This window comes from Dictyostelium purpureum (assembly GCF_000190715.1).
Source record: "Dictyostelium purpureum unplaced genomic scaffold DICPUscaffold_253, whole genome shotgun sequence".
Lineage (NCBI taxonomy): Eukaryota > Evosea > Eumycetozoa > Dictyosteliales > Dictyosteliaceae > Dictyostelium > Dictyostelium purpureum.
Window position 1 is genome coordinate 20343 of NW_003519589.1, and position 27572 is coordinate 47914.

At 23.7% G+C, this 27572-nt stretch overlaps 13 protein-coding genes across 13 annotated transcripts; 5 read left to right on the top strand and 8 right to left on the bottom strand.

Moving 5' to 3' along the window:
- Positions 1-769: 769 nt before the first annotated feature.
- On the bottom strand, positions 770-1223 carry DICPUDRAFT_38395 (uncharacterized protein; the record flags this gene model as incomplete). Its single annotated transcript, XM_003290978.1, has 2 exons — positions 770-862; positions 945-1223. Coding segments are annotated over 2 exons (372 nt in total), but the record flags the coding sequence as incomplete, so codon positions are not given.
- Positions 1224-1458: 235 nt separating this feature from the next.
- Positions 1459-2019, top strand: DICPUDRAFT_81713 (uncharacterized protein; the record flags this gene model as incomplete). The annotated part of the gene is made up of 2 exons (XM_003290969.1): positions 1459-1757; positions 1863-2019. The coding sequence occupies 2 exons, from the start codon at positions 1459-1461 to the stop codon at positions 2017-2019; spliced, it is 456 nt and encodes a 151-aa protein (XP_003291017.1).
- Positions 2020-2060: 41 nt separating this feature from the next.
- On the bottom strand, positions 2061-5284 carry DICPUDRAFT_49593 (uncharacterized protein). The gene is made up of 2 exons (XM_003290979.1): positions 5053-5284; positions 2061-4969 (listed from the first exon to the last, which is right to left on the bottom strand). The coding sequence occupies exons 1-2, from the start codon at positions 5209-5211 to the stop codon at positions 2153-2155; spliced, it is 2976 nt and encodes a 991-aa protein (XP_003291027.1). The 5' UTR covers positions 5212-5284; the 3' UTR covers positions 2061-2152.
- Positions 5285-5751: 467 nt separating this feature from the next.
- Positions 5752-6881, top strand: DICPUDRAFT_81715 (uncharacterized protein; the record flags this gene model as incomplete). The annotated part of the gene is made up of 3 exons (XM_003290970.1): positions 5752-5885; positions 5961-6244; positions 6319-6881. 3 exons carry the CDS (start codon positions 5752-5754, stop codon positions 6879-6881), a joined length of 981 nt encoding a protein of 326 aa, XP_003291018.1.
- Positions 6882-7138: 257 nt separating this feature from the next.
- On the bottom strand, positions 7139-8689 carry DICPUDRAFT_81716 (uncharacterized protein; the record flags this gene model as incomplete). The annotated part of the gene is made up of 1 exon (XM_003290980.1): positions 7139-8689. The coding sequence occupies one exon, from the start codon at positions 8687-8689 to the stop codon at positions 7139-7141; it is 1551 nt and encodes a 516-aa protein (XP_003291028.1).
- A 159-nt stretch (positions 8690-8848) lies between these two features.
- On the top strand, positions 8849-10227 carry DICPUDRAFT_81717 (uncharacterized protein; the record flags this gene model as incomplete). Its single annotated transcript, XM_003290971.1, has 4 exons — positions 8849-9174; positions 9245-9416; positions 9485-9653; positions 9713-10227. The coding sequence occupies 4 exons, from the start codon at positions 8849-8851 to the stop codon at positions 10225-10227; spliced, it is 1182 nt and encodes a 393-aa protein (XP_003291019.1).
- An 881-nt stretch (positions 10228-11108) lies between these two features.
- Positions 11109-11608, top strand: DICPUDRAFT_57109 (uncharacterized protein; the record flags this gene model as incomplete). Its single annotated transcript, XM_003290972.1, has 2 exons — positions 11109-11198; positions 11277-11608. The coding sequence occupies 2 exons, from the start codon at positions 11109-11111 to the stop codon at positions 11556-11558; spliced, it is 372 nt and encodes a 123-aa protein (XP_003291020.1). The 3' UTR covers positions 11559-11608.
- A 289-nt stretch (positions 11609-11897) lies between these two features.
- Positions 11898-13017, bottom strand: DICPUDRAFT_81719 (uncharacterized protein; the record flags this gene model as incomplete). The annotated part of the gene is made up of 3 exons (XM_003290981.1): positions 11898-12650; positions 12727-12865; positions 12983-13017. 3 exons carry the CDS (start codon positions 13015-13017, stop codon positions 11898-11900), a joined length of 927 nt encoding a protein of 308 aa, XP_003291029.1.
- Positions 13018-13174: 157 nt separating this feature from the next.
- DICPUDRAFT_49599 (uncharacterized protein) lies at positions 13175-16788 on the bottom strand. Its single transcript, XM_003290982.1, has 3 exons — positions 16593-16788; positions 14617-15735; positions 13175-14542 (listed from the first exon to the last, which is right to left on the bottom strand). Exons 2-3 carry the CDS (start codon positions 15355-15357, stop codon positions 13529-13531), a joined length of 1755 nt encoding a protein of 584 aa, XP_003291030.1. The 5' UTR covers positions 15358-15735; positions 16593-16788; the 3' UTR covers positions 13175-13528.
- A 464-nt stretch (positions 16789-17252) lies between these two features.
- Positions 17253-18632, bottom strand: DICPUDRAFT_38391 (uncharacterized protein; the record flags this gene model as incomplete). Its single annotated transcript, XM_003290983.1, has 5 exons — positions 17253-17587; positions 17653-17807; positions 17873-17997; positions 18063-18223; positions 18308-18632. Coding segments are annotated over 5 exons (1101 nt in total), but the record flags the coding sequence as incomplete, so codon positions are not given.
- Positions 18633-19159: 527 nt separating this feature from the next.
- Positions 19160-20117, top strand: DICPUDRAFT_81721 (uncharacterized protein; the record flags this gene model as incomplete). The annotated part of the gene is made up of 2 exons (XM_003290973.1): positions 19160-19839; positions 19907-20117. The coding sequence occupies 2 exons, from the start codon at positions 19160-19162 to the stop codon at positions 20115-20117; spliced, it is 891 nt and encodes a 296-aa protein (XP_003291021.1).
- Positions 20118-20416: 299 nt separating this feature from the next.
- On the bottom strand, positions 20417-21790 carry DICPUDRAFT_38388 (uncharacterized protein; the record flags this gene model as incomplete). Its single annotated transcript, XM_003290984.1, has 5 exons — positions 20417-20751; positions 20814-20968; positions 21034-21158; positions 21227-21387; positions 21472-21790. The coding sequence occupies 5 exons, from the start codon at positions 21788-21790 to the stop codon at positions 20417-20419; spliced, it is 1095 nt and encodes a 364-aa protein (XP_003291032.1).
- A 1443-nt stretch (positions 21791-23233) lies between these two features.
- Positions 23234-25213, bottom strand: DICPUDRAFT_38386 (hydroxymethylglutaryl CoA reductase; the record flags this gene model as incomplete). Its single annotated transcript, XM_003290985.1, has 3 exons — positions 23234-24579; positions 24802-24988; positions 25085-25213. The coding sequence occupies 3 exons, from the start codon at positions 25211-25213 to the stop codon at positions 23234-23236; spliced, it is 1662 nt and encodes a 553-aa protein (XP_003291033.1).
- Positions 25214-27572: the final 2359 nt, after the last annotated feature.

Sequence of the window (27572 nt, forward strand, 5' to 3'; positions counted from 1 at the left end):
ATATTAGTAAATCAAATAAAAATAATTTAATAAATATTTAACTCCATACCATTGAGATGATTGATTTAAAAGTATAATATAAAACAAAACTAAAAAAAACTATATATACAAATGATATTATAAATAAATAAAATTTTTGGGGATTTATAATTAAAAAAGGAATAAAAAACAATGAGCAAATTAAAAGAAAAAAAGAGGTATAGGCTATTAATTTTTTATTCCCAAATTTAGATCTACAAGCCATATTTAATTGTTTAATGAATTCGTTAAACTCTACTAATGATATAGAGCCTTTTAAAACATTCGGGAAATATGCTTTATATCCGGCGAATAACCTAAACTTTGTTCTTTTTCTGATTAATTTAAAACTACAATATTTTTTTATTTCTTCATTGTTGTTGGCTATTGAATCTATATAATTATTATTTATGTTATTATTTAAATTTAAAGAGTTATAATTAGTGTCCATCAACTACAGTATTATCTATACCAAAATATCTATCAAAAATAATAAAAAAAAAAAATTGAAAATTAATTGGAAAAAAAAAATTGAAAAATAAAAAAAAAAGGAAAAATAAAAAAAGATATGATTTTATCTTAAAAAAATTGGATAACTGTTGATATATGGAAAACTATTAATATATACAAAATTGAATTTATAATTTTTCTTTTTTATTTTTTTTTATTTTTTTTATTTTATTTTATTTTATTTTATTTTATTTTATTTTATTTTTATTTAACTATTTACAAGGATGAGAAGGTTTTAAATCTAAAGCTCTCTTACTACAGCATCGCCCAAACTATCTTTGACGACTCTTAAAAGCTCTTTTGGGTTTAATCTATCTTCGCAATCTTCAACAATCTAAATTAGAGTTTTAAAAGTAATGTTAATATTTTTATGATTACTATTTAATAGTTTTCTAAATGTATGTATGACCACTTACAAGATGCACTTCTACTTCACCCGATGGTGCAATATTTAAAATTTGTAATAGCTCTGCCTTCATAATTTTAGAACCATTTTGAGTTGCCAATTTATTTATTTCTAATCTACATTTTTTAACACTTTCAACACTTTCTTTACTTGCAGGTGTAGTTTCTAAATATCTTACTGTATTATTTACAAATTCATTTAAAAGTACCTGACCTTCTATTCTTCTTTTATGTTTTAATAATGAAAGTACTTCGAAATTTGTTATAAGTTCCTCTTTATCTTTTTTAATGCTAAAAATAGATATTTTGATTAGTTAATTTGATGTTTATACACTTAATATTAAAGATCCCATTGTATTTACATTTTCATTTTTACAAAAATAAATTAAAAATAAAATAAAAATAATAAAAAAATTCAAAAAATTCAAAAAAAAAATTTTTAAAAAAAAATTAAAATTAAAAAAAAAAAACGAAAAATACTTATTTGTTTTTTAATAAAACATAAAACATATATATAAATATAAAATGGGCAAAAATAAATTAAAAGTTAATTTGAATAACAAATCAGATACAAATACAAATACAAACAATATATATTCATTAAAAAATCACCCAGAATTAGGTGAAAATAATCCAGCATTAGAAATGATAAAATTAGCTAATATGTCGGAAATAAAAAAAGACGAATTAGAACCAATAGAAAAATATAACATTGAAAATAAAGACGACGAGGATGATGAAGGTATGGAAACTGATGAAGATGGTGATGATAAAATGGATAATGATGAAAAAACAGAAGGAAAAAAATTAACACACAGAGAAAAGTAATTAACTGACCACAACAAATAACTATTTAAAATTAAAAATTAAATTTTACTAATATATTATCTATGTGGTTGTTTTAATCTATATTATCTATTATATTTTAGGTTTTTATTAAAAAGAAAATTAAAAGGAGAAGTAGTAGATTTAAAACAACAAAGAAAAAAATGCAAAAAAACAAATTTCCAACAAAAAAAAGAGAAAAAATTAATATCAAAAGAAATACACGAAAAAGTAAATGCAACATTAAAGAAAAAGAAATAAATTATTTATTAATATTATAAAGAAAAGATTTAAAAACATTTAAATTTACAAAATTATTTTTTTATTTATGTTTTATTTTAACAACAACAACAATATTTATAATTATTATTTTTTTTTTTTCTAAACTAATTTTTTAATTAAAAGTAATTACAAAAGTTCTTATTTGCATTGGTGAAACACTATATACATTACTATTTGGACTTGATGATTTTGGAGATGGTTTGAAATTATCAACAGTATTCCAATTTAAACGATTAATATTTGTAATTTTTTGAACACCAGTTAAATTCATTTCAGTTATAGATGCAATTGAAAGGTTTGTAAAGATTGAAGAGATATCAACTGAAATGGTCTTTGGATCGTCTTTATCTTGATCATCAATTTGGTAAATATTTTCAATACGTAAGAGGACAGAGTTGGCTTGGTCGTCTAACCATTGGAGTGTTTGAATTTTAATACCAGTTGGAACTTGTTGGTCATCTACTGGTGAGTAGATGCCAGTGTATTGATTATTCCATTGGCTGCTTGATTGTTGGGTGCTTGTAAACATTGGATATAATGGATGAGCTAATCCTAATGCAGTTGGACGGTAATGTGATTGTGCAACTTCAGAAATATCGTGGAAAATAAGTTTGCTTGTGGTAATAATTTGAGTAGATTCATTCATTGGTTGTCCTACACCACGACCATCATCCATTAGAGTACGACGATGCATCATTACATCTAATTGACCTGATCTTAATGATGCAGAGCTACGACTACGATCTGTGAGTACTGTGAATTGAAGATTCTTTGATGTATCTTGAATATATGTGATAGCATTGACAGGAACATAGTTACCAGATGTTGGTTGAACAACAGTATAGTTCCATGATGGACGATAGTTTGTTATACGTTTTTGCATTTCCATGCCATTGGAATCAGAATACCAAGTATTATCAGTGGAAAGATCAGTTGTATAACGAGAGACCACTTCTTTACCTAGATTATCTGATATATCAATTGGACCTATAATTTCCTCAACCTCCAAGTGTTCTGATTCAGTGTATAATCTAAAGGTTTGGACCATAATATCTGACCAGAAGATTCTAATGCTAGATGAAATTGGGCCTTGGGCAACTGTTACAATTGGGGTGATGTTATTATATTTAAAAGCATAGTCTTCATTTGGTCTAAAGATATAGGCACCACTGCATTGGGTGGAATCATAATTGCCATCACTAGATTGATACCAAACATATTCTTGTTGAATATTAAGGGTGGCACCTGAGGTGACATTGGTAATGCTGATTAATGATCCATCATTTGGATTAAATTGAGCAGAAATATATTTGTTTTCAAATACAATTGGATTTGCTGTATTTTCTTTTGTGACTATAGTTTCATAAACTTGTTCGGCTGGTCTTTCATTTTCTTCACCTTTAACTGGAGATATGACATATGTTGAATAGCCTAATGGTGAAACAAGAGCATAGAATTCTAAAATATAGCTGGAATTGTAATTAATTACTTGACTTGGGATTGGACCATCAGTTGATGATACAGAGACATTTGAAACTGGGATTGGGACTCTAACGTGTTCATAACGTGTCCAACTGAGACTGTTGTAGAAAATAACTGGTACATTGGAGCCTTCTGAAAGAGGATTGGTAGCTGGGCATATACTTTGATTTAATAATGGGCAGAATGAAAGGTTTGGAGTGGCAGCATTCTTTGATTTTGATGAAGATGTTAAAAGTTTACCAATTACAGTGTTGATTGTCTCGAGAGAGGCAGCATTACCTATTGATAAACGTTCAGCATAGTCATCAGCAACCTCTTGCTTTTCGGTACCAGAAACAGCATCATGATGTTGAGCAACACCCATTGCTTGACGCATAACCATGATGTCTTGAATTAATTGAGATGATTGGGTTTGTGTTAAAAAGCTGCTACTAGTAACCAACATTTGTTCGACCATATGTAAAAGAGCATTGTTTTGACGTACATAACCTTTGAGAGCTGGTCTACTTACAAAATAACCAGTCCAATAGCTAAAGGCATCATCAGCATATGGGAAAAAGTCATCAGTCTTAACGTTCCATGTTAAACCAGCTTTGTTGACAGCATCGATATAAATAGATGGAGTACTGTAAATAAGATTTAAACCATATTTTTCTGGGCTTGCATTGATATGTTCTATTAATTTATCAATATTCTTGAAGTACATATTAGCATTTAAATATTGGAAATCACAACCAAATGGAATTAAAACATTATTTGAACGGAAATGGGTTGCATACTCGTTGGCAATTTCTACGAAAGCAGATGCTCTTTGCTCAACATTATAACCAAAAAGATTTGGGTCATCTTGAATTGGATCATCACCATTTTCGAAATCAAAGCCATTTGGGGTACAATACATTGCTCTTAAAACAGAGGTAAAGATTTGATCATCTGGGTTACTCTTTGAACTACGCCACATAAACTCCATTTGTTTATCTTGTAATCTAATGCCAATATCTTGATAGTCAATACGGCCAACAATAAAAGCATCAAAGCCCATAGCACCAAAAATTGCAGCTTGAGTTGAACTATGTCCAAATGGGTCAATATGCCAACCAATCTTTGGCATAACACCAAAGTTTTCCCAGAGGAATTGATGACCAACAGTCATTTGATCAATAATATCATCATAGTAGGTAGTTGCTTCATCATTCATACAGTAGCCACCATTAATGAATTCCAATTGACCAGATTCAACTAATCCTTTTACAAGATTCTGCATAGTTGGAGTTTGTTCATTCCACCATCTTTGGAAAAATGCAATTTCAACATAAATAAATTTTCTTTCGGGGTTTTGCAATAAACAAGAGACGGCATTGTCTAATACATATTGTACACCTGTAAATGAAATTGACATATTTGTGCCAGAATAGTATTCATCAACAGTTTTTAGCCATCCTACATCCTAATTAGAGGTTGAAATAAAAAATATTCAATATTAGTTTTATTTAAATAATATATAGTATTGCTTAATTAAATGGAACTTACATCATGAGTATGTGGTACTATGTGAACATTAAGCAAAGTGGAGCTTAATTTTGGTTCCTGTTTTTTATTTGAATTTTTTATTGTTGTTTTGGATGAGATTACACCAAAAATAATAAAAAATATAATAAATGAAAATAATATTTTTTTTATATCTTTCATTTTTATATATTTTTTTACTATTTATATAAATAATTATTTATCTATTAAATTTTATATATAAAATTATAACAAGGGGTTTAAGTTTATTAAAAAAAAAAATAAAAAAAAAAATTAAGGTTTTAATTGAAAAAAAAAAAAAGTGTGTAAAAAAAAAGAAATTTAATTTATTTTATTTTTTATATTTTTTTTATTTTTTTTTTGATTTATCCAAATAGGATATATAAATATCTTTTTTAATTTATTAATAAATTGACACTTATCAAAAAAAAAAAAAAAAAAAAAAATTTATATAATTATTTCATATAATTTGTTTAATTTATTACTTTATATAAACTTAAATTTAAATTTTAAATCATTGAAATATTTATATAAATAGAGATAAAAAAATTTTATATTATTTTTTTTTTAAAAATTTTTATTTTTTTAAAATTTTTTTTAAAATTTTTTTTTTTTAATTTTTTTATTTTTTGTTTTTTATTAAAATTTAATTTATAATTCTTTATATAAATATATATGAGATAATTATATATATTTTCTATTATGGATAAAAGAGAGGTAGTTTATGTAATCAGAAATCTACCATACAATTTAGAAAAAGAAAAATTTTCGTTATCAATTTCCACTGCATTTTCAGAAGAAACAATTAAGATCATCGAATATATCCAAGGTAAAAAGTAATAATCATTTCACATTATTTCAAAGGGGGGTTAAATATAAATAAACTAACTTTTTATTATCATTATAATCAGAGGTTCAAAAGATATTACTCCAACAAGATGTTATGTTAAAATTTTTAATAAGGTTGGGTCAAAGAGTAGTGATGCATTTTTAGATTTTATGGATGGTAAGTCATTTGTCAATAATAAAGGTCTCGATGAACAGTGCTCTGTCGAAAATGTACCATTCTTTTTAAATGCTGAACAAACAAAAAGAAATACCTCTATGGGAACTTTAGAATCATCAAAAACATTCCAATCATTCCTAAAACAATTAGAGCTACCAACCGATTCTGTTCAAAACTTTGACATTAAGAGTAAATATGTTAATATAGATAGGGTTTATTGTCTTTAATAATTAATATTAATTCTATATTTGTTTTTTTAAAAGAAAATGATAACCAAGAAAGTTGGCCAATTGTTGATATGATTTTAAGAAGAGACGGTAAAAAAGAGAAAAGACAGAAATCTAAAGATGGCCGTGAAAAGAGAAAAAAAAGAGATAAAAGAAAGAGAAATAAAAGACAAAAAGATAGACAAAAACAAAAATCACCAGAAGATGGAGGCTCAGTTACTAATTCTTCTTCAACTCAAAATATAACAACTATATTATCTCCCTCCTCCTCCTCTTCCTCCATTCCAACTTCATCTTCTTCCTCTTCATTATCTCAAAACAAACCAAGATCAAAACGTCAACCAAAAGAAAGGAAACCAAGAGAAAGAAAACCAAAAGATAAAACTAACAATAGTAACAATACTACTACAACCACCACTACAACCACCACAACCACCACCAGCACAACTCCAAATGCCAATACACCATTAAAACCTAGAGCTCCAAGAGAAAAGCAATTTAGAGAAAAAAAACAAACTGAAAGAAAACCAAAATTGGTATATGAACCAAAAGTTAAGCCAACTATAGCTACTCCTTCAAATCCACCATCTTCAACCTAACGTATTTTTTATCAATTAAAAGCATTTAAAGTATTTTGTTTCTGAAGAATTATTAAATAATTAAAATAGCCAACAATAAAACAATCATTTTATTATTTTAATAATAGCAATAATATAATAATAATAACAATTATAGAAATATTAGAATTATTTAGAATTATTAATTTTAATTTTAGATTTATAATTAAAAATAATAAAAAATAAAAAATAAAAAATAAAAATTTATATATAATTTAATAAAAAAACTAAAACTTTATTTATTCTTTATTATAATTATAATAATATTCTACGTCGTATCCTCTAATTGCTTGGCTATAGTATTTAAATGATTTAATATGTTCATTTTCTTTTACCAAAATATCAAAAACTTTATTGTATTTTTGTTCGAATGGTAACCAACTAAAACCAAGGGTTTGATGATAGTTTTGTATATTTTTGTTTTTTAGAGTTTGTATTAAATATTTGAATATTATTGGGTTGTTGATACCATTGATTATTAATGTGTCCAGTAATGGTAGTGATATTATAAACTTTGTAAAACTCTCTAAAAAACTTGAATATCTTCTATCCATATGCTTATTATTGATTACATCGGAAGAATCCATTCTCTTTGGAAATACTTTACAGTTGTGATTGAGAACGATTTTTGTAATTGTCGTATTGTTTTTTGAAGATTCTAAAAGAAGTGGAAAATACTGTAAAACATCTTGTTTTTTTTTTTTTGATTTTTCTCTTTTTTCATCTTGTGTTCTTTCTTCACAACATCCACCAATGCAATAGTAGTCTGATTTGTAACCCAATTGCTTAAGATTATCTTCACTTGATAAAGAAAATATTAAATGGTTAAAGCAAACTGTAAAATTCAATTCTAATAAACATGGTGTACACTCCATTATAGTATTTAAATTATCAAAGCTTACTATTGACTCTAAAACAATATTTTTAATACCTCTAAAATAATTTATACCCTGGATAGCTGATGAATGTTTATAATCTACCGTAAAGTTATCTTTGCTTTGATCTACATGTATACCTGCTAGTTGTTTAATTGGTGGTTTTTCAGATTTGAAAACCAATCTTTCTAAATTCTTTTCAAATTGTTTAACCGAATCATAAACACCATCGCCAAAGTTTGAATATATTATTAAAGAGTTAATTTTTTTAATTGGTTTGATGTCATTAAGATTAGAGTCTTGTAAAATACATATTTCTGAAAATTGAATATTCTTATAACCCATTTGAATTAAATCATCAATTTTGAAGCTATAGTTTGCGCATCTATTTGTAAAATTTCTAATTAAAATTCTCTTTAATTGCTTTATTTCTTTTATTTTTTTGAAAATTTCTGAATACAATGAAAACTTTATAAGCCTAAACCCTCTACCAATTTGATTTGGTTCATAAATTTGGTAGCAAAAGTATGAATCCCCAAATAAAAAAATATAGTCTAATCTTATAGATTTAACATTTTCAATTTTAATTATTGAATATTTATTATTATTATTATTATTATTATTACACTGGATATTACTATTATAACTTGGCAAACTATCCACATACTCAACTTTTTTCTCTACTAGATCCTTTATAAAAGAATAAAAGCTTGGGTCATAATTAAAATTAACTGAAACATCTAATAATGATGATACTGTATCAAAAAATAAATGTGATACGAGTGCTAGGTTGAGAGTTAATTGTTTATTTGGTTCATCATTTTTGCGGCTATCGAATTTCAATGATTTATTATGGTAATTTATATGATTGCATATTATTTTTATTATTATCTTTAAAATATAATTTGGTAGCATGTTGTTGAATTATTTATATATTTAATGAAAAAAAGATTTTTTTTAAAATTTTATAATAATTTAATTTTTTCTATTTTTTTTTTTTATTTTTATTTTTTTTAAATTTCATTTTTTTTTATAAATTTTATTTTTTACTTTATTTTTTTAAACAATAATAAAATGATTGAGGATTACAACGAATTACCATTAATTTATAGGGAAAAATATAGATTAACAGTATTACCAAGATGGAGAAAAAAGCTAATTCTATTAAAATTATTTATATTGGAGATCTTTTTTTTGTTTAGCATTTTTTTTATGGCAATCAAATCAGTATTATTTTATTTTTTTAATTACAAAAAAGGATACCTTTTCAAAAATCTAAGATATGGTCCAAAACCAAGAAATATTTGCGATATATATATACCAACAAAATCAAACTACCTAAATAATAATAAAAAAGATTGTCCTGTTGTATTATTTGTTCATGGTGGCTCATGGGGATTGTAAGCATTTATAAACAATTAATTTCATTTTTTTATACTGATTTTACTAACTTTAATTTTTATTGTATAGTGGCCACAAATTACAATATGTTTTATTAGGTAAAAAACTTTCAGAAAGAGGTATTGTAGTAATGGTTATAAATTATACTTTACACCCACAAGGCAATATCGATGATATGCTTGAAGATACCGATACTGCCCTAAGATATTGTTATGATAATATTGAAAACTATGGTGGCGATGTATGTTCTTATTATTTCAATTATTTAATAAAAATAATCATTACTAATACATTATCTAAAACTATTAGAAAAATAAAATTTATTTAATGGGCCATTCAGCAGGTGGTCATATTGTTTCATTATATGGTGTCGAAAACTATAGCAAAACTATTGACCAACTATCAGATGAAGAAAAAACCAAAAAAAGAATACCAATTCAAGGTATTTTTTCATTATCATCACCTTTACATATTAATGGTAAATATTATAAAGCTTATACTAAAATTAAAATAAAATTAACCGTTTTTTTATAATAGATCACTTTTTACACGAAACCACAAGAGGTCTCGAACATATATCACCAATGCGTCCAGCAATGAAAGGTCCAAAAAATTTTGACAAATACTCACCAACTAGAGTTTTAGAAAAAATTAAAGATAAATCTATTAGAGACGATCGTTTACCAGTACCCTTTCCAGCATTTTATATTTTACATGGAGAAAAGGATGGAACAGTACCATTATCATCATCAACTAAATTCTTTTCAGTATTAATGACAAAACTTTCAAATCCCACAGCAAGAACATTATTTTTAAAATCTTACCCAAATATCAAACACATTGACTTTATATTCGATATGTATAATGACAGCTTAGTAATAACTCGTAACATCTTTGCTGGACTTGACTCTGACTCTGATGACGACCAACCAGACCAAATTACCGATTTTGCTGAATATTTAAAAACTGGTAAAAAATCAAATAAACCAATCAAACAAACCAAAATTAGATCAACAATTTTAAATGATATAGTTAATATTATAACTCATTAAAAATAAAAATAAAAATAAAGAAAACTAATTATTATAATTTAATAATAACGACTTTTATAAACATAATCAAAAAATTGATAATATTTTATCCTTATTCATTATCTTATAAAAAAAAAATATATTTGTAATAAATTAATATTTAATATTAATCAAATGTTTTTTATTTAATTATGTTTAAAAAACATTTTGCAATATCATCGGTTTCAAAATTTTATAATATAATATATACAATTTTCTATTATAATTTTATAATACTAGATTTATTATTTAATTAGAACGAGGGGGGCAGATTTTAATTTTTTTTTTTTCAGATATAATTTTTTTATATAATTTGTTTATATTATAAAATTGGTGTAGGGGTGATTTATATAAATTAAATTAAAAAAGTGATAATGTAATATAACTTTACAAATAAATATTATTTTTATGTTTTAAATCATTTTATTATATAAATTTAACAATATATTTAAAATAAAAACAGATAATATTGTTTTTAACAAACAAATCGTAAAAATTTAAAAGTAAAATAACATTTTTTTAGAATAGCTTTATAAAAAAAATAAATGAATTTTAATTTTACAAAAACAACAAAACGCAAAGGGATTAGAGATAATTTATAATTTAATCATTATAAAATTGCTACCAAAGAAGAAAAAAGTAAAAAAATTTACCACATACTACTTATCATAATTATAGTATAATAACCTTTTTATAAAATACATACAAAAGTCTATATACATAACTATTTTATTTTTATTTTTTTACCTTATTAGTTTTAAAAAAAAAAAAAAAAAATCTATTTAAACAATTTTTTTTTTTTAAAATAAATCATTAATTTATAAAAACAATTTAATAAAATTAATAAAACAATAATACACACAATGTACATTAAATTAGCCTTAGTTTTAATTTTTGCCTTCTTTGCTTTTGCTTTAGCTGATAACACTTTATCAATTTCTCAAATCCAAACTGTAAGTTTTTTAATAAAAAAACAAAACTATTATAAAACTAATAAATATTTTTTTTTAAATATAATTGATTATATTTAGGGTGGTTGGGGTGATAGTGATCCATACACAGTTTGGGAAGTTACTTTAACCAATACTGGTATGAGAACAATTATTGATGCTACTATCATTGCTGAAAGTAACCTCAAAGTTGATAAACCAGAACAAATGTGGTCTTTAGAATGTGTATCACCAGACAAATACCACTTCCCATCCTTTTTAGTCCAAAATGGTTTAACCAATGGTACCTATCACAAATTTGGCTACATTAACCACTCAGGTGAACCAGCCATCTTCACTGCATGTGACATCATCTACAAATAAATGAACTGGGCTTCATTTGATTAAATTGTTTTAAAAAACTAAAGCAATACAAAAAAAAAAAAAAAAAACTATAAAAAAACAAATAATAATTATTTAAAAAAAAAAAAAAGATAAAAAAAAAGAAAGAAAATAATACAGAACCAAAATGATATAAATCATGTATCACCAACACTACCTGTTATAAGTTCCAATTTTTCTTTTAACATTAAATAAAATTTATTTTACTATTATTTAAAAAAAAAAAAGCTACACCCAATACTATTTTTAATTTTTTTTCATTTTATTTTTTATTTTTTATTTTTTTTTTTTATTTTTTTTTAAGGGTTGTTATTTATATAATTAAATATCAACACCGGTTGCAGAATTTTCTAAAGTTGTTGGTTTTTTATTACCTTTTAAAGCTCTAGTCTTACGAATAGCAATTTCATTAAAGTTTTGTCTACCTTGATGAATAACACCATGTGTTTGACCGAGTTCATCAGTTGAAATATTCTTCTTAGATTTAACGATTTGAGAACTTGGTTGTCTAAGAGCTTGTTTTAAGATATCAGCTGAGGCTAATTTAGTTCTACGAATTGACATATCAAAAGATGGGCCAACTTCTTTTAAATTAACTTTTGGAATCTTGCTACCTGATGGGCTAAAAACTGTTGTATAATGACGGAAAAAAATTTTACCATCGACTGCAGTTAAAACTATAACATGATCTAAACCTGTTAAATTGATATATTCGACTAAACGACCTCTAAAAAAATCTAAAAATAAATTGCCAAGTTTCTTTGTGTCTTCATTTTTTTCAAAATCATCCCCACTAAAAATAAACATTGGTTTATTACCAACAGCACCACCATCTGATCCAAATTGTGTAATTGATTTAAAATTTTCAATACCCAATTCAAACATATCTAAAACTGTATTATCAAATAATCTACCCATGATTAAATTATTTGGTCTTTTTTTTGATGAGGTTCCAAATGTAAATAATGATGAATTTGATTTTTCTCCTAAAAATTCGATTGATTCTGCTGATTCCATTGGATGGAATGCATTTTTTTTATTATATTGAATAGCTTCTGGTTTTTTTAACATAAACTATAATGAAAAATGTAAATAATTAGTATTTAGAAGAAAAAAAACTATAATATAAAATAATGAATATGATAAATACTAATTCTTTTTGTAATTTTTGAATAACATCTGATGATTTTTGACCTCTAATAAACATAGCTTGTTTAACAACTTCAACTTCTTTTGCTTCTTTATTTCTTAAAAACTTTTTAGCTGCATGACTTTTTGATGGTGCTCTCCTACAAAAAAAAATAAAAAATAAAAAAATATTAATAAAAATACATAAATTTAAATAAAAATATATTTACTAAAGTTATTAAGGTATAATTAAACAAATCATTTATGATAGAACTTACTTTACAAATGTGACTCTACTTTTTTGGCTTGACATTATAATATATATATATACAAAATTTCAATAGAAATAATAATAAATGATTTTTTTTTCGTTTTTTTTAAAATAATATTTTTAAAAAAAAAAAATTTTGAAAAAATAAAAATTAAAAAAAATAAAAATAAAAATTAAAAAATTATATAATCGTTTTTTTGGTTCAGTATTAAATATTTTTTATTTTATTAGTTTTTTTAAATTATTTTATTATTATTATTATTATTATTATTAATTATTTGATTTGATTTGATTTGATTTGGTTTGGTTTGGTTTGATTTGATTTGGTTTGATTTGGTTTGATTTGGTTTTTGATATAGAAAATGAAATAATAAAAAAAAAAAAAGGAATGTGGGAAAAAAAAATTATCTTTTTTTTTTTTTTTTTGTGTGGTAAAATTAGTTTTGTTGATATTATTGTTATTAATATTTTTTTTTTTTTTTTCTTTTTTAAATAAATTAAGTTATTAATATTATAAGTCTATAATATTGTATATGTTTATGATAAATAAATATTATTCTTGATCATATTGGTTTGAAACTTTGAGAACCAAACATGTGTTATGATCCATTTTGCCAGGATAAAGGGTATAATCTGAAGGTAATTTCTTGCTTGTGTTGGTTTCCATAAAATCCCTACTTGATTGGGTTGTAACTAAGCAATGTCTTAAAAGACTGTCACTGATATTTTGAGGAATTAAATCTTCTGTAGTATTTGAAGAGGAACAGAAATGGTCGTTAAGCCATTTTTGACGATAATCATTTTTAGCCTTTTCAGATTCAATTGGAAATTCTTGACCTGCTTTATCCCAACTTTCAGAGTCTATACCTAAATCGGTTGGTTTAATACCTAATTGTTGAGGATCTAAATTGTCGTGTACACCATCACTCAAGAGTAAAATTAAATCATCTTCGTCACAAAATCTATAAAAAACAGAAAGGTTTCTGAGATCGGGTTCGCCTTGTCTAATATATGGTCCTAAACGACCTCCTGGATCTCTGGCATCAGAAACATTTTGTCGATTTCCTTTAGTGATGTCAATAAATTGATGATCTTTTTTACTGTAATGGAACGCCTTGCAATCACCCAAAGTTACACCAATGAATACTGATGAGTGATTTACATTGGTAGCATTGTTTTGATGTGGATCACTAAAATGACCATTAATATTGCTGCTACCACCTTGGTGATTAACTTGAGCATTTGATATTCCAGAAGTGTTCTCTACTGGTTTAACCTTTGCAAGAATACCTCCAATTAATGTTGTAGTACCACTTTCAAACACTTCTTGTTTACCTGCAATAATCGCTTTGTGGGCTGCTGTCATTGCTGCTAATAAAAATGAACCTGCTTTTCTAATTGTATTAATTTCATGATGGTTTTCAACTAAAAATGATAAAAATCCATCTGTAGCTTTAGTTGCTGCTTCATATGGTAATCTACCCCAATTACAACCATCGGCTAATGTTACTAATAATTTTTCTTTATATACAATTGCTTTAAATCTATCACAAATTGGATCACCAATCTAAAATTAAATGGAAAAATTATAGTTAATATTAATTCAAGAATAAAAAATATTATAAAAAAAAATATATTTACTCTTCTGCCGGTAAAATGTTTTGGATAAGAGGAACCTGATTTTGCGCAAATTAAATTTTTATAAACAACGATATCTTCTGGTAAATCTGGTTTTGGGCCTGATATTGTTGAAATTATACATGTTGGTTCATTATTATCAAAACTATTTTTATTATTTTCATTATTAATATTATTATTACTATTATTATTATTATTATTTAAACTGTTATTATTACTATTATCTACATTTGGGTTGTTATTTTCAGTGTTATCACTATTATTATTTATTTCTAAACTATTTACATTTTCTTTTTGACTATTTTCACAATTATTATTATTACTATTGGTACAATTACAACTATTGTTATTACAATTGATATCAATATGAACTAATGGTAATGGATTACAATAAACATCTTCAGTGATACCAGGAAATATTGATAAGATAGCACCTGTTTTTAAAAGAGCTGGTTGTTTTTGAACGACTTTTCCTTTATCAAATTTATCTCTAAATTCTGCTTTTTTATTGAGAATTATAGTTTTTAAGAGTTCTTCCTCTCGCATCCATTCAGCATCATTTGTATCACGCTCTCCCTCTCTAGTTAATTCTCGATCCTCATTTGACACTACCTGTCTTCTAGTTTTATTGTTTCTTTGAATAATAAGATCTTGTAATAATCTTTCTAGATACTGAATTTCCCCTAATAGTTCTCTAGAGGTATCTTTTTCAGATTTCTCTTGTGCAGCAAGTTCTTTCGACATTGATGATGATAATGGATTAATGTTTGGTGATGTTGTTGATGTAGGACTTAAAACTGTTGATGTATCTGTACCTGAAATTAAAATTGATGAATGAGAAAGATTTCTAACTAATTTTTTATTATTACTATCACTATTATTGTTATTACCACTACCACTACCAATACTACTGTTACTGCTATTACTACTATTTAATCCTCCTTGAACTACAATAGTTGATGATTTATGAAGATGATCTTCAATTTCTGAACTATTTCTATTATTATTATTGTTTTTATTATTGTTGCTGGATGATGAGGAAGAAAGATCTATTGAAGGCTTTCTTGAAGACTTTTTCTTCCTCTTTAAAAAATGGTTTATTTTATCCAGTTTATAAAATTCCTATAATTATAAAAAAATTACTATAATTTTAATAAGTATATATTATAGTTTTTTTTTTATTATTAAGTTTATATAATTGAAAAATAGTGATTAATGTTTAAAATGAGAAAAAAAAAAATTATTTTGTACACAAGAAAAAAATTAAATTTTTTATATCATTAAAATTGTATGTGATGATTTTTTATTTTTTTTATAATATCTTTAATTAAAAGGAGGGAGAAATGTGAAATAGGTATATTTATTTATATATTTATATTATTTGTTTATTATTTAAAAAGGCTACATATAAATGTGAGAGATTAAAATTTTATAAATTTAATTAAATTTATAAAGACAAAAAAAGTTTTTTTTTTTTTTTTTATGTTATTAAATATAAACATAAATATTTATAATACACATACACAATTTCTTATAAAAAAAAAAAAAAAGGAGTGTGGTGATAGTGTCCAAAATATATGATAAAATTTTGTGTGTGTTTTTAAAGTGGAGCTCGTTTTAAAATATTTTGTGTGTTTGTGGGTGATATAACACAATTTTTTTTTTTCTAATGAAAAATAAAAATAGAATTTCTAAATAATAAAACTATCAAACAATAAATTATTGATTACCAAATATTTGGTCGGTGGTGTATATTTTATGTATATTTATAAGATTAAAAATGATGAAAAAGATAAAAATTTTATTTGTCGTGATTAAAATAAAAACAAAAAAAAAATATATATATATATTATAGCTATAAAAAACAATCTAGATTTCTAGAGATTTTAAATATTTTTGATATATTTGATTCTATATTTTCTGTGGAACATATTATTATTATTATTATTATTGCACATGTATATTTTTGAATATCATACCTATATAGGAATATAATTTATTTTCTTCACTTTGCTATTTTTTTTTTTATTCTATATTTTAAAACTTGAGTCTAAATTTGGTTTAAAATTTTGATTTAAAAACGATGATTGAGTTGATTTTAAAATTCAATTTTATTTATATAAATTTTTTATTTATTTAAATAAATATGTATGATTTTATTTTTATTTTATAAATATAGGGTTTTGTATATTATTTTTTGATATATAGTGTTGTATATAAATATTTTTTTCATAAAAAATAATTAAAAAAAAATTTTAAAAATTTTAAAAATATTTTGAAAAAAAAAAAAAAAAAATAAAGAAAAAAAATTAAAAAAATAAAATTTTTTTTTTTTTTTTTATGAAAAAATCAAAATTTTACTGTGATTTTGTGCGCAAACCACCTATTTTTTTTATTTTTAAATTATCTGCTCAAGGTAAAACTATTGTTTCATTTTGTTTTTTAGTTTATATATTTTTACCTAATAACACAAAAACCCACACAAAACGATCTTTATATATTTTAGAATAATATTCAAAGGTTTTTTTATTTTTTTTTTTACTAAATATTATATTTATTTATTTATTAAAAAATAAAATAATTTTTTTAAATATTTTTTTAAAATAAATACAAGAAACATCACATCACACCGCCGTTTCCTATCTATTTCTTTTATAACATCTATTAACTAATCTTATAAAAACAATTTTTGGAACTTTATCATCCATATTTTCAATTCTTTTTATGAAATCAATATATTGTGAGTCTTCATATTTTCTATAAATTTCTTTCATACCAAGATCATTATAAATTTTTTTGACAACTTTAACATTTTCAGGGTTATCTATACCATAGTTTTTCTTTAGCTCTTCAATTTGTTCAGGTGTAGCATAGTTCAAAGCCTGGCAAATTAAAAAAGAACGTTTGTTTTCTTCAATATCGGTTCCCACTTTACCCATATTTTCAGGTAACTCATAGCAATCAAGGTAATCATCTATTTAAAATAACATTACATTAGTTTATTTATAAAATACTAATATGTTTTTTTGTGCAACATACCTTGGGCATTCATATATTCACCAATTTCTAATAAAAGCTCTTTCATAGCATCATACTGTGGATCTAAATAGTTTATACCACACATTAACATACCCAATGCAACCGGAATATATAAAGAATAATATGCAGTTTTAAATCTAACAGTGTGGAAAAAGCTTATTTTATTATAATGGTTAGTTTTTTTAAAAATATATAGTGTTTTAATAAAATATTTACTTACTTTTTTAAATTAAATGAAGAAAAATCACCTTTTAAAGAGTGGCATGCACTAGTGTCAATTAGCTGACCCAAGAATGTATTATGACTAATTTCATGGAATAATTCAAGCATTTCGGTGTAGTATGGCTGTTAATTATTTAAAAATTAATTAGATTAAAATAAAAAAAAATCTATTATGGATGTATTTTTACCTTTTCTCTAAAGTATTTTTTTAAAAGAATGTAAATACAGGATTCCATTATAAAAGCATCATTTACAGCAATTTTACCAATAGGTTGTTCCACTCCATTCAAATTTTTGATAAGTGGGTTTGGATAATGATGCCAACATGGACGATCCCTACGCATTATACCTAAATTATAAAAAAATTACACACATTTAGTATAGGTTTTTTAACAGGGGTATTCCTTATTATACAATATAGATTTATATGTACCACCATCCATTATATCATCAGCAATAAGTAGAGAAGCTTGAAGAAATTCAATACACCACCCAGCAACCCTTCCTAAGAAAATGGTTTCTTCATCAAGTTGTTCAACTCCTTTAAAATCTTTAATAGTATTCAAAACTGAAAGGCCTCTCATATACTTTCCACCAATGGGGTTCACGTCAATGGATAAACCAATCCAATCAATAATTTCTTGGTTTATTTTTTTTCCAGGCAAGGTGTCAATAATATCTTGCTTTAGCTTTGGGAAAACACTAATAAATTCTTCAAATTCTTGCAAAGAGGTTAAAGGTACACTAGACATGTTTAACTATTAATTAAAAATATTTGTATTTTTAAAATAATATAATTTTTAAAAAAATAGAAGCTATTTATTTTAATTTTGAAAACAAACAAACAAACAAACAAACAAACAAATAAATTAATAAATAAATAAATAAATAAATAAATAAATAAATAAATAAAAAAAAAAAAAAAAAATAATACACCTTTTCACATTGCTCAGTGATAAAAAGAGTTGAAATCGATTTTGAACCCAAAAAAAAATCAAGATTATCATTTTACAAATTTAACCATACACAATTTTCACAAGAATTTAAAAGGAATTTTTTTTACCACCAAATTACCCTTTTTAATTTATCTGGTTCTTTTTTATCACAATCGATGGAGGTTTTTATCAATATTGTCATAATAAATTATAGATAAAATTTAAATAATAAAGATTGTTTTTATTATTTTTAATTTTTCTTTTTTTTTCTTTTTTTTTTTTTTTTAAAATATTTTTTTATTTATTTATAATTTTTTTATTCATTCATTAAAAATTATAATTAAAAAAACATGCTAAAATTAATATTAAATTATTTAGAGTGTTCAAGGATATATATATCTGTCCATTGTTATTTTTTTTATTTTATTGCTTTGGCAGTGTCTGTACAACAAACCGGTAAAGTTGATTATTTTTTAAGTTTGTTATGCTTTGGGATAACTTTTTTTAATCATAACATAGCTTATTTAATCAACTCGTTGATTGACTTTTTATATGAAGTTGATACTGATCTAACAGTAGACAAAACTCTTTTTGGGCTAACTTCAATAATAGTGTTAAAAAGATATATGTGGTTTTCAACAATTTCAATAGGACTCCTTTTAATACCGGTATATACGAACTACAATTTTGATATTTTCAAAATAGTTTTGTATTTTACTATTATCCAGTATATTGGAAGTGTTATTTATACTCCTGCCAAATATGTTGCATGTGGTCAATTCTTTTTCTTTGGTTTCCATGTTAGTACTCTCTCCTTCTTTTACTTTTCACAATGTAAAGAAATTGTTATTTTTGACATGGGCCATCCTATTACTCTCTTTAATTTTTTAATTATGTTAAGTATGCTCCAAGTTATTCAAGGAAATTACCACAGAGATCATGATGATGATAAAAGGGCAGGAATTATTACAATAGCAATTTTATTAGGAAAAAAACTTTCTTTATATTATTTCTATTCTTTATTTATCATGTAGCTATTTAAATTTTTTTTATCAATTTTTTTATGTAGTTTATTAATAATTTTTTTTTTTTTATAGGTATTGCATTTGGGTTATATACATATCATTTTATTTAAATAATTTCTATTATTTATTAATGTTATTAATATTTAAAAAAATGCATAATTTATATCTTGGCGCTAAAAAGGGTGATGTTTTTATGTTAAACTGGAGAGTATGCAAAATATATTACCTTTCCTACCCTTTCTTAGTATTGGCTATTATCTTAGGTGGTAAAATTACAATTTGATTATTAAATTGTAATTTTTTAAATATATTTTTAATAAAATAATAAAAGGTTTTGGATTATCAAAAATTATAAAAATAAACTTTTTTATATTTTTTATGAAAAAATCTAAATTTTGTTGTGTTTTTTTATTTTTAATTTATTAGTTATTAACAAAATTATTAATTTATATATTTTTTATCCAACAACACTAAACCCACACAAAACGATCTTTATATATTTTATAATAATGTCCAAGTTATTTTTATTTTATTCTTTTAATGTTTCTAATATTAAACCAAGAAACATCACACCGCCGTTTCCTATCTATTTCTTTTATAACATCTATTAACTAATCTTATAAAAACTATTTTTGGAACTTTATCATCCATATTTTCAATTCTTTTTATGAAATCAATATATTGTGAGTCTTCATATTTTCTATAAATTTCTTTCATACCAAGATCATTATAAATTTTTTTGACAACTTTAACATTTTCAGGGTTATCTATACCATAGTTTTTCTTTAGCTCTTCAATTTGTTCAGGTGTAGCATAGTTCAAAGCCTGGCAAATTAAAAAAGAAAGTTTGTTTTCTTCAATATCGGATCCCACTTTACCTATATTTTCAGGTAGCCCATAGCAATCAAGGTAATCATCTATTCAAAAACATTACATTAATTAATTTATAAAATACTAATATATTTTTTGTGCAACATACCTTGTGCAGTCATATATTCACCAATTTCTAATAAAAGCTCTTTCATAGCATCATACTGTGGATCTAAATAGTTTATACCACACATTAACATACCCAATGCAACCGGAGTGTAAAAAGTATAATATGAAGTTTTAAATCTTGCAATTTGGAAATAACTTATTTATTATAAAAATGGTAAGCTTTTAAAAATATATAATGTTTTAATAAAATATTTACTTACTTTTTTAAATTAAATGAAGAAAAATCACCTTTTAAAGAGTGGCATGCACTAGTGTCAAATAGCTGACCCAAGAATGTATTATGACTGATTTCATGGTATAATTCAAGCATTTTGGTGTAGTATGGCTGTTAATTATTTAAAAATTAATTAGAATTAAATAAAATAAAAAAATCTATTATGGATGTATTTTTACCTTTTCTCTAAAGTATTTTTTTAAAAGAATGTAAATACAGGACTCCATTATAAAAGCATCATTTACAGCAATTTTACCAATAGGTTGTTCCACTCCATTCAAATTTTTGATAAGTGGGTTTGGATAATGATGCCAACATGGACGATCCCTACGCATTATACCTAAATTATAAAAAAATTACACACATTTAGTATAGGTTTTTTAACAGGGGTATTCCTTATTATATTATATAGATTTATATGTACCACCATCCATTATATCATCAGCAATAAGTAGAGAAGCTTGAAGAAATTCAATACACCACCCAGCAACCCTTCCTAAGAAAATGGTTTCTTCATCAAGTTGTTCAACTCCTTTAAAATCTTTAATAGTATTCAAAACTGAAAGGCCTCTCATATACTTTCCACCAATGGGGTTCACGTCAATGGATAAACCAACCCAATCAATAATTTCTTGGTTTATTTTTTTTTCAACCAAGGTGTCAATAATATCTTGCTTTAGCTTTGGGAAAACACTAATAAATTCTTCAAATTCTTGCAAAGAGGTTAAAGGTACATTAGACATGTTTAACTATTAAATAAAATTATTTGTTTTTATAAAATAATATAATTTTAAAAAAATAGAAAGCTATTTATTTTAATTTTAAAATAAATAAATAAATAAATAAATAAATAAATAAATAAATAAATAAATTAATAAATAAATAAATATATAAAAACAAAAAAATAAATAACAATAAATAAAAATAAATAAAAATAAATAAAAATAAATAAAAATAAATAAATAAAAATAACAAAATAAATAAACTTTTTCACAATCTTCAGTAATCGATTTTAACTCCAAAAAAAAAAAAAAAATAGTCATATTACAAACTTAACATTCCAAAAAGGAATTTTTTTTACCACAAATTTACCCTTTTTAATTTATCTGTTTTCTTTTTTATAAAAACCGATGAGGTTTACCAATAATTAAAATTTTAAAATATTTTTTTTTATTAGTTTGTAAGATTAAGGATAGAAGATCTACCGATTCTTTGATACCTACTTTAATCTGCTTTTTTCACAAATAATATTCAAATAATTATATATATATCTTTGGATATATAAACCTTTTTTGGAATTTATCACACAACACCACATTTTCATTTTCAAAAAAAAAATTACAAAATACATAAAGTTAAAAACTACCAAAAACTTCAAACTACAATTTTGTAGATAATAAAAAAGATATTGGATATAAAAAAGGGTTTAATATATTTATAATTAAAGACAAATTAAAAAACCCAATTGGATATTTTTTTTTTCGATTCAAATTGATAAAAACTTAGTAGTTTATTTGTTTTACAAACTTAGGATTATTATTTATTAAATAAATGAATAGAAAAAAATTTGAAAATATTTTAATATTTATTGTTTATTTTAAAAAAAGAAAAAAATTAATATTTTAAATTGAAAGTTTATCAAAGGATAACAAAATTTCAGCATTAGTAATTTTTTTTTATTCAACAAATATTAAGTATGTAGTAAAATTAATAATAAACTACTTGAGTGTTCAAGAATATATATCTGTCCATTGTTATTTTTTATTTTATTGCGTTGGCAGTGTCTGTAGAACAAACAGGTAAATTTGATTATTTTTTAAGTTTATTATGCTTTGGGATAACTTTTTTTTTTTTTGGGTATACTTAAAATAACAATTTGATAATTAAATTGTAATTTTTAAAATACTTTTTTAATAATAAAAAAATAAAAGGTTTTGGATAAACAAAAAAAAAAAAATATAAATTTATTTATACAATTTGTTTTTTTTTTCATAAAAAGATATGAAATTTTTAAATTATTTTTTGAATTTAATATAATAAAATTTCTATTATATGTCGAAAACATTTAATAATTTGTCACTATTATTATTTGGTTATTATTTTGATTATTGTTATATACATTAATTAATTATCGATCAGTTATAGTTTGATTTTTTTAATTTTTTTTTTTTTGATTTTTTTTGCTTTTAATTTGTTGATGGTGGTGATTTAGCTCTGTTTAATTGTAAATGAGATTTCATTAAGTGACCAGCAGATAAAGCAGCCATTAAAGAAAGTTCACCAGCCATAACTGCAGCACAAATGGTTTTGGCCAATTGATCAGCATTAGCACCTGGTTTACCAGCAATAGAACCTCTAACACCAATAATATCTAAGCATGATGCTTGGGCTGGGAGTGATGTACCTCCACCAACAGTACCAACTTCGATTGAAGGCATAGTAACGGTCATATAAAGGTCTTGACCATCATTGCAAGCTTCCATCTGAGTGATACAATTTGATGACTCGACATTTTGAGCACAATCTTGACCGGTGGCTAAAAAGACAGCGGTTACAATATTTGAAGCATGAGCGTTGAAGCCACCAATGGAACCAGCCATAGCTGAGCCCACTAAGTTTTTAGCAATATTTAAATCTACCAATGCTTGAACACTTGTTTTTAATACCTTTTGTACTACATCACCAGTAATTAAAGCTTCGCAGACTACACTACGGCCTCTACCTTCGATCCAATTTATTGATGATGGTTTTTTATCGGTGCACATATTACCAGATACACTGAGAAGGGCCATATCATCAAAAAGTGACTTTAAGAGATCTAAAACAGCCTCGACACCTTTTGAAACCATGTTCATACCCATGGCATCACCAGTATCACATTTGAAACGGATATATACTGAACGACCAGCTACAGTGCATTTAATATTTGAAAGACGAGCAAAACGAGAGGTTGAATCAAATACTTCTTTGAGGGTGCCATAGTTTTCTGGTGAATTAATCCAATTGACAAACTCTGCAGCTTTGACGATATCACTAAAACGAACAACTGGAGCTCTAGTCATACCACGACTTGTAATTGAACATCTTGAACCACCAGATTCGCTAATTGCCTTACAACCACGATGTGTAGAGGCGACTAAGCAACCTTCAGTTGTTGCCATTGGGATAGTAACCATTTGACCATTTAAAAGAATTGGTCCAGCTGCACCGACTGGAATTGGTACATAACCAATAACATTTTCGCAACATTGACCTTGAACTTTACCAAAGTCATATTGTTGATATGGTAATGTCTCTAGTTTCTTTTGTAATTGTTTTTCTAAAAGTAAACGTCTAATTTCAACTGCACGTGTGCAATCACCTAATTCACTTTCTAATTTATATGCTAAAATTTCGCCCTTTTCAACTTTTTCTAAAATCTCAAGGTTTGAAAGTTCTTTGGTTGGAACTTTGGTGGATTTTAAAGTTGGTGTTGACTCTGGTGTAATTTGTGGTATAGTTGAAGTTGATTCTAAATTTGGTGATGTCGAAACTATTGATGATGATGCTGTTGATGATGCTGTTGATGATACTGATGATGATAATGATGATAATGATTCTGATGATAGTGAACTTGTTAATGATGCAGTTGATGATGATTTATTAATATCTATATTTTTATTATTGTTATTTTCGTTTTGTATTATATTATCTTTATTTTCGTTTTGTATTATATTATTGTTATCTATATTATTATCTGAATTTTTATTGTTACTATTATTATTTTTATTATTATTATCATTTTGTATTATATATTCTTTTTGTTCTAAATTACGCTGTATTTGTGGTGGTAAATCTTTATATGGTAATGGTTTTTCATATTGGACTGCCTCTTCACCAGTAACAATAACATTATTTGAAAGAATTGGTACTAAAAAATTTGATCTTCTTATATTAAAACCCTATTTTTTTAAAATTTAATACGGTTATTAAATTAGTATATAAATATTTTAAAAAACAATTGTTTTTTTTTCCTCTATTATAATAATATAACTTACCCATTTAAAAAATGGAAATAATTCTCTTACTGACATTACTTTAGCAAAAAACTTTGGTATAAGGATTAGAATGTATATAATCCAAAACAACTCTCTAGTTTCCGAAAAATTGGGAGGAGCAAAAAGCATTTTTATTATTATTTAATTATATTGTAAATATATATGTTGTTTTTGATTAATAATTAAATATCGTTAGTTAATTATTTTATAAATAAATTTTGTTATTAAATTTATTATTTATTATTTATTATTTTTTTGGGTTATATATTTTTAAAAAAATGTTAGAAAAAAATTTTTAAATTTTAAAAATTTTTAATTATATTAAAATTAAAATTAATTTATTAATAAATAAAAAAAAATAAAAAAAACAAAAAAAAATAAGCGCACACACCCCTTTCTCTTTTTTTGGCTGATAAAATTAACTATTATTATTAACTAATCCTTGTGTATTATAATAAAAATAATGATTACGCTTAAAGATAATAATGTTGTGAAATAAACTGTTGTGTTGATTGTGTGTTATAAATATGATATAATGATTGTTTTTGTGGGATGATATAAAAAAGTTTTATTATTTTTTTTGCTCTTAAAATTATTTTTTTTATTTATAAAACTTGGTGCCAAAATTTCATAAAATTTTTTTCAAAGTTATTTATATGGTGAAAAAAATGTAGGTGTGGTTATTGTGTGCGTGTGTATTTTAAAAAGTGTTTATGAGTTTAATATTTTAATTAATTATTCTAAATTAAAAAAAAAAAAATAAACAAAACAAAATAAAAATATCTTTAAATATAAAATTGAATGTAATAAAAAATTGCAAAAAATTAAAAATTATAAAAAATAAATAAAATAAAAAATTAAAAATGTTTGTATAACCTATTCTAACTTTTTAATTTTTTTTTTTTTTTTTTTTTTTTTTCTTATTTAAAAAAAAACTATACCCGATAGGGGTATAGATTTTATTTTATTATTTTATTATTTTATAATTCCACAAGGAAAAAATTATAATTGAACACAAAGAAAAAAGAAAAGCAGAATAGAAAAACAAAAGAAATAATTTTTTTTTTTTATTTTTTTTTTTGAAAAAATTTTAATTTTAATTATATAATTGTAGATTAAAAAAAAATAAAATATATATAATTAAATCTTAAATTAATTTAATGATATTTTTTTTTGTAAATTTCACACACTTTTTTTAATGGAGCGCATTAAAATGTATATGTGTGTTTTATTAGAGAAGAACAAACCACCAAAAAAACACGGATATACAACAAAAAATAATAACAACAACAACAGGGCAAAAATAACAAGTGAAGACGGATATAATAAATATTTAATTGTGGATGAAGTGAAGAGAAGGAGATTTAATTTATAAAAGGATTATCTAATATTATTATAATTGGGATATTATTTTAAAAGCAAATATTTTTATTATGTTGTTATACAAAAGCTCCAAGTAAGATAATTATAAAAATAACATCATACACAAATAAAATTTTATTTAAAGAAAAGAGAGATATCTTAAAATCTATTATTATCTATGTGAGTGTGGGTGAAGAGAGAAAAGTGGGTGTGTGAATTTTAATTTATGTAAAAGAATAAAATAAAATAAAATAAAATAAATTATTTTATATTTTTATATTTTTATATTTTTATAATTTATAAATAATAATATTTAATTTATTAAATATAAATTAAAATAACTTTTTAATGAAATAAAAAAAAAACTAAATTAAAAAATAAATGAAAAGCAAGGTGAATGTATTTGATACAGATTAAATTAAAATAAAAATAAAAAAAAGAAAAATGTATGTGATAATCAAAAAAAAATAAAAAAATACACATATTGTATGTATAATAGCAATAAAAAGTTAAGTTATTAATAAGCATAGATTTTGTTTGTTACATATAATTTTTGCACAAAATTATTAATTTCAAATTATTTGGAAGAATAATGTTAATTTTAGCTTTAAATAGAAATTGTAATAGATTTTGATAAAAAAAGAGTGAGAAAAAATAAAAAAAAAGTGTGTGAAAAAGTGTGTAGTTAGTGGTGGGTTGTTATTAGTATTACTATAAATTTTAAACAGTTGACCCAATATTTAAAAGTCGAAATATTTTGTACCAAATATATTTATGATGTGTCATATGTAGAAATAAATTAAAATAAGTTTATAAATAGATCTAATATGTCGTTGCATGATGAATGTATTAAAAAAAAAACAATCTGACAAACCACACAATTAAAATTATTATTATTATTATTATTATTTTTATTGATTAGCTACTTTACCTTTAGGTGTAATAAATAGGAATGCAAAAATTAAATCCTATTATTCAAATAAAATTAAATAAAGAGTAATATTAACAATAAATAAAAAAATGATATGAAAAAAAAATTTAATAAAACAAAATAATATTATGCTGAGTTGGAAGTTGATGTAATTTGTATTGGTATAGTTGCTTTGGTGGTTTGGTAATTTAAATT

What these genes read in the sequence shown, in the direction of transcription:
- DICPUDRAFT_49593 (XM_003290979.1), bottom strand. Translation starts at nt 5,211, where the DNA reads ATGAAAGATATAAAAAAAATATTATTTTCATTTATTATATTTTTTATT. An exon ending in TAGTACCACATACTCATGAT is followed by an intron (nt 4,970 to 5,052) that starts GTAAGTTCCATT and finishes ACCTCTAATTAG; the next exon opens with GATGTAGGATGGCTAAAAAC.
- DICPUDRAFT_49599 (XM_003290982.1), bottom strand. Translation starts at nt 15,357, where the DNA reads ATGTCGAAAGAACTTGCTGCACAAGAGAAATCTGAAAAAGATACCTCT. An exon ending in AACATTTTACCGGCAGAAGA is followed by an intron (nt 14,543 to 14,616) that starts GTAAATATATTT and finishes ATTTAATTTTAG; the next exon opens with ATTGGTGATCCAATTTGTGA.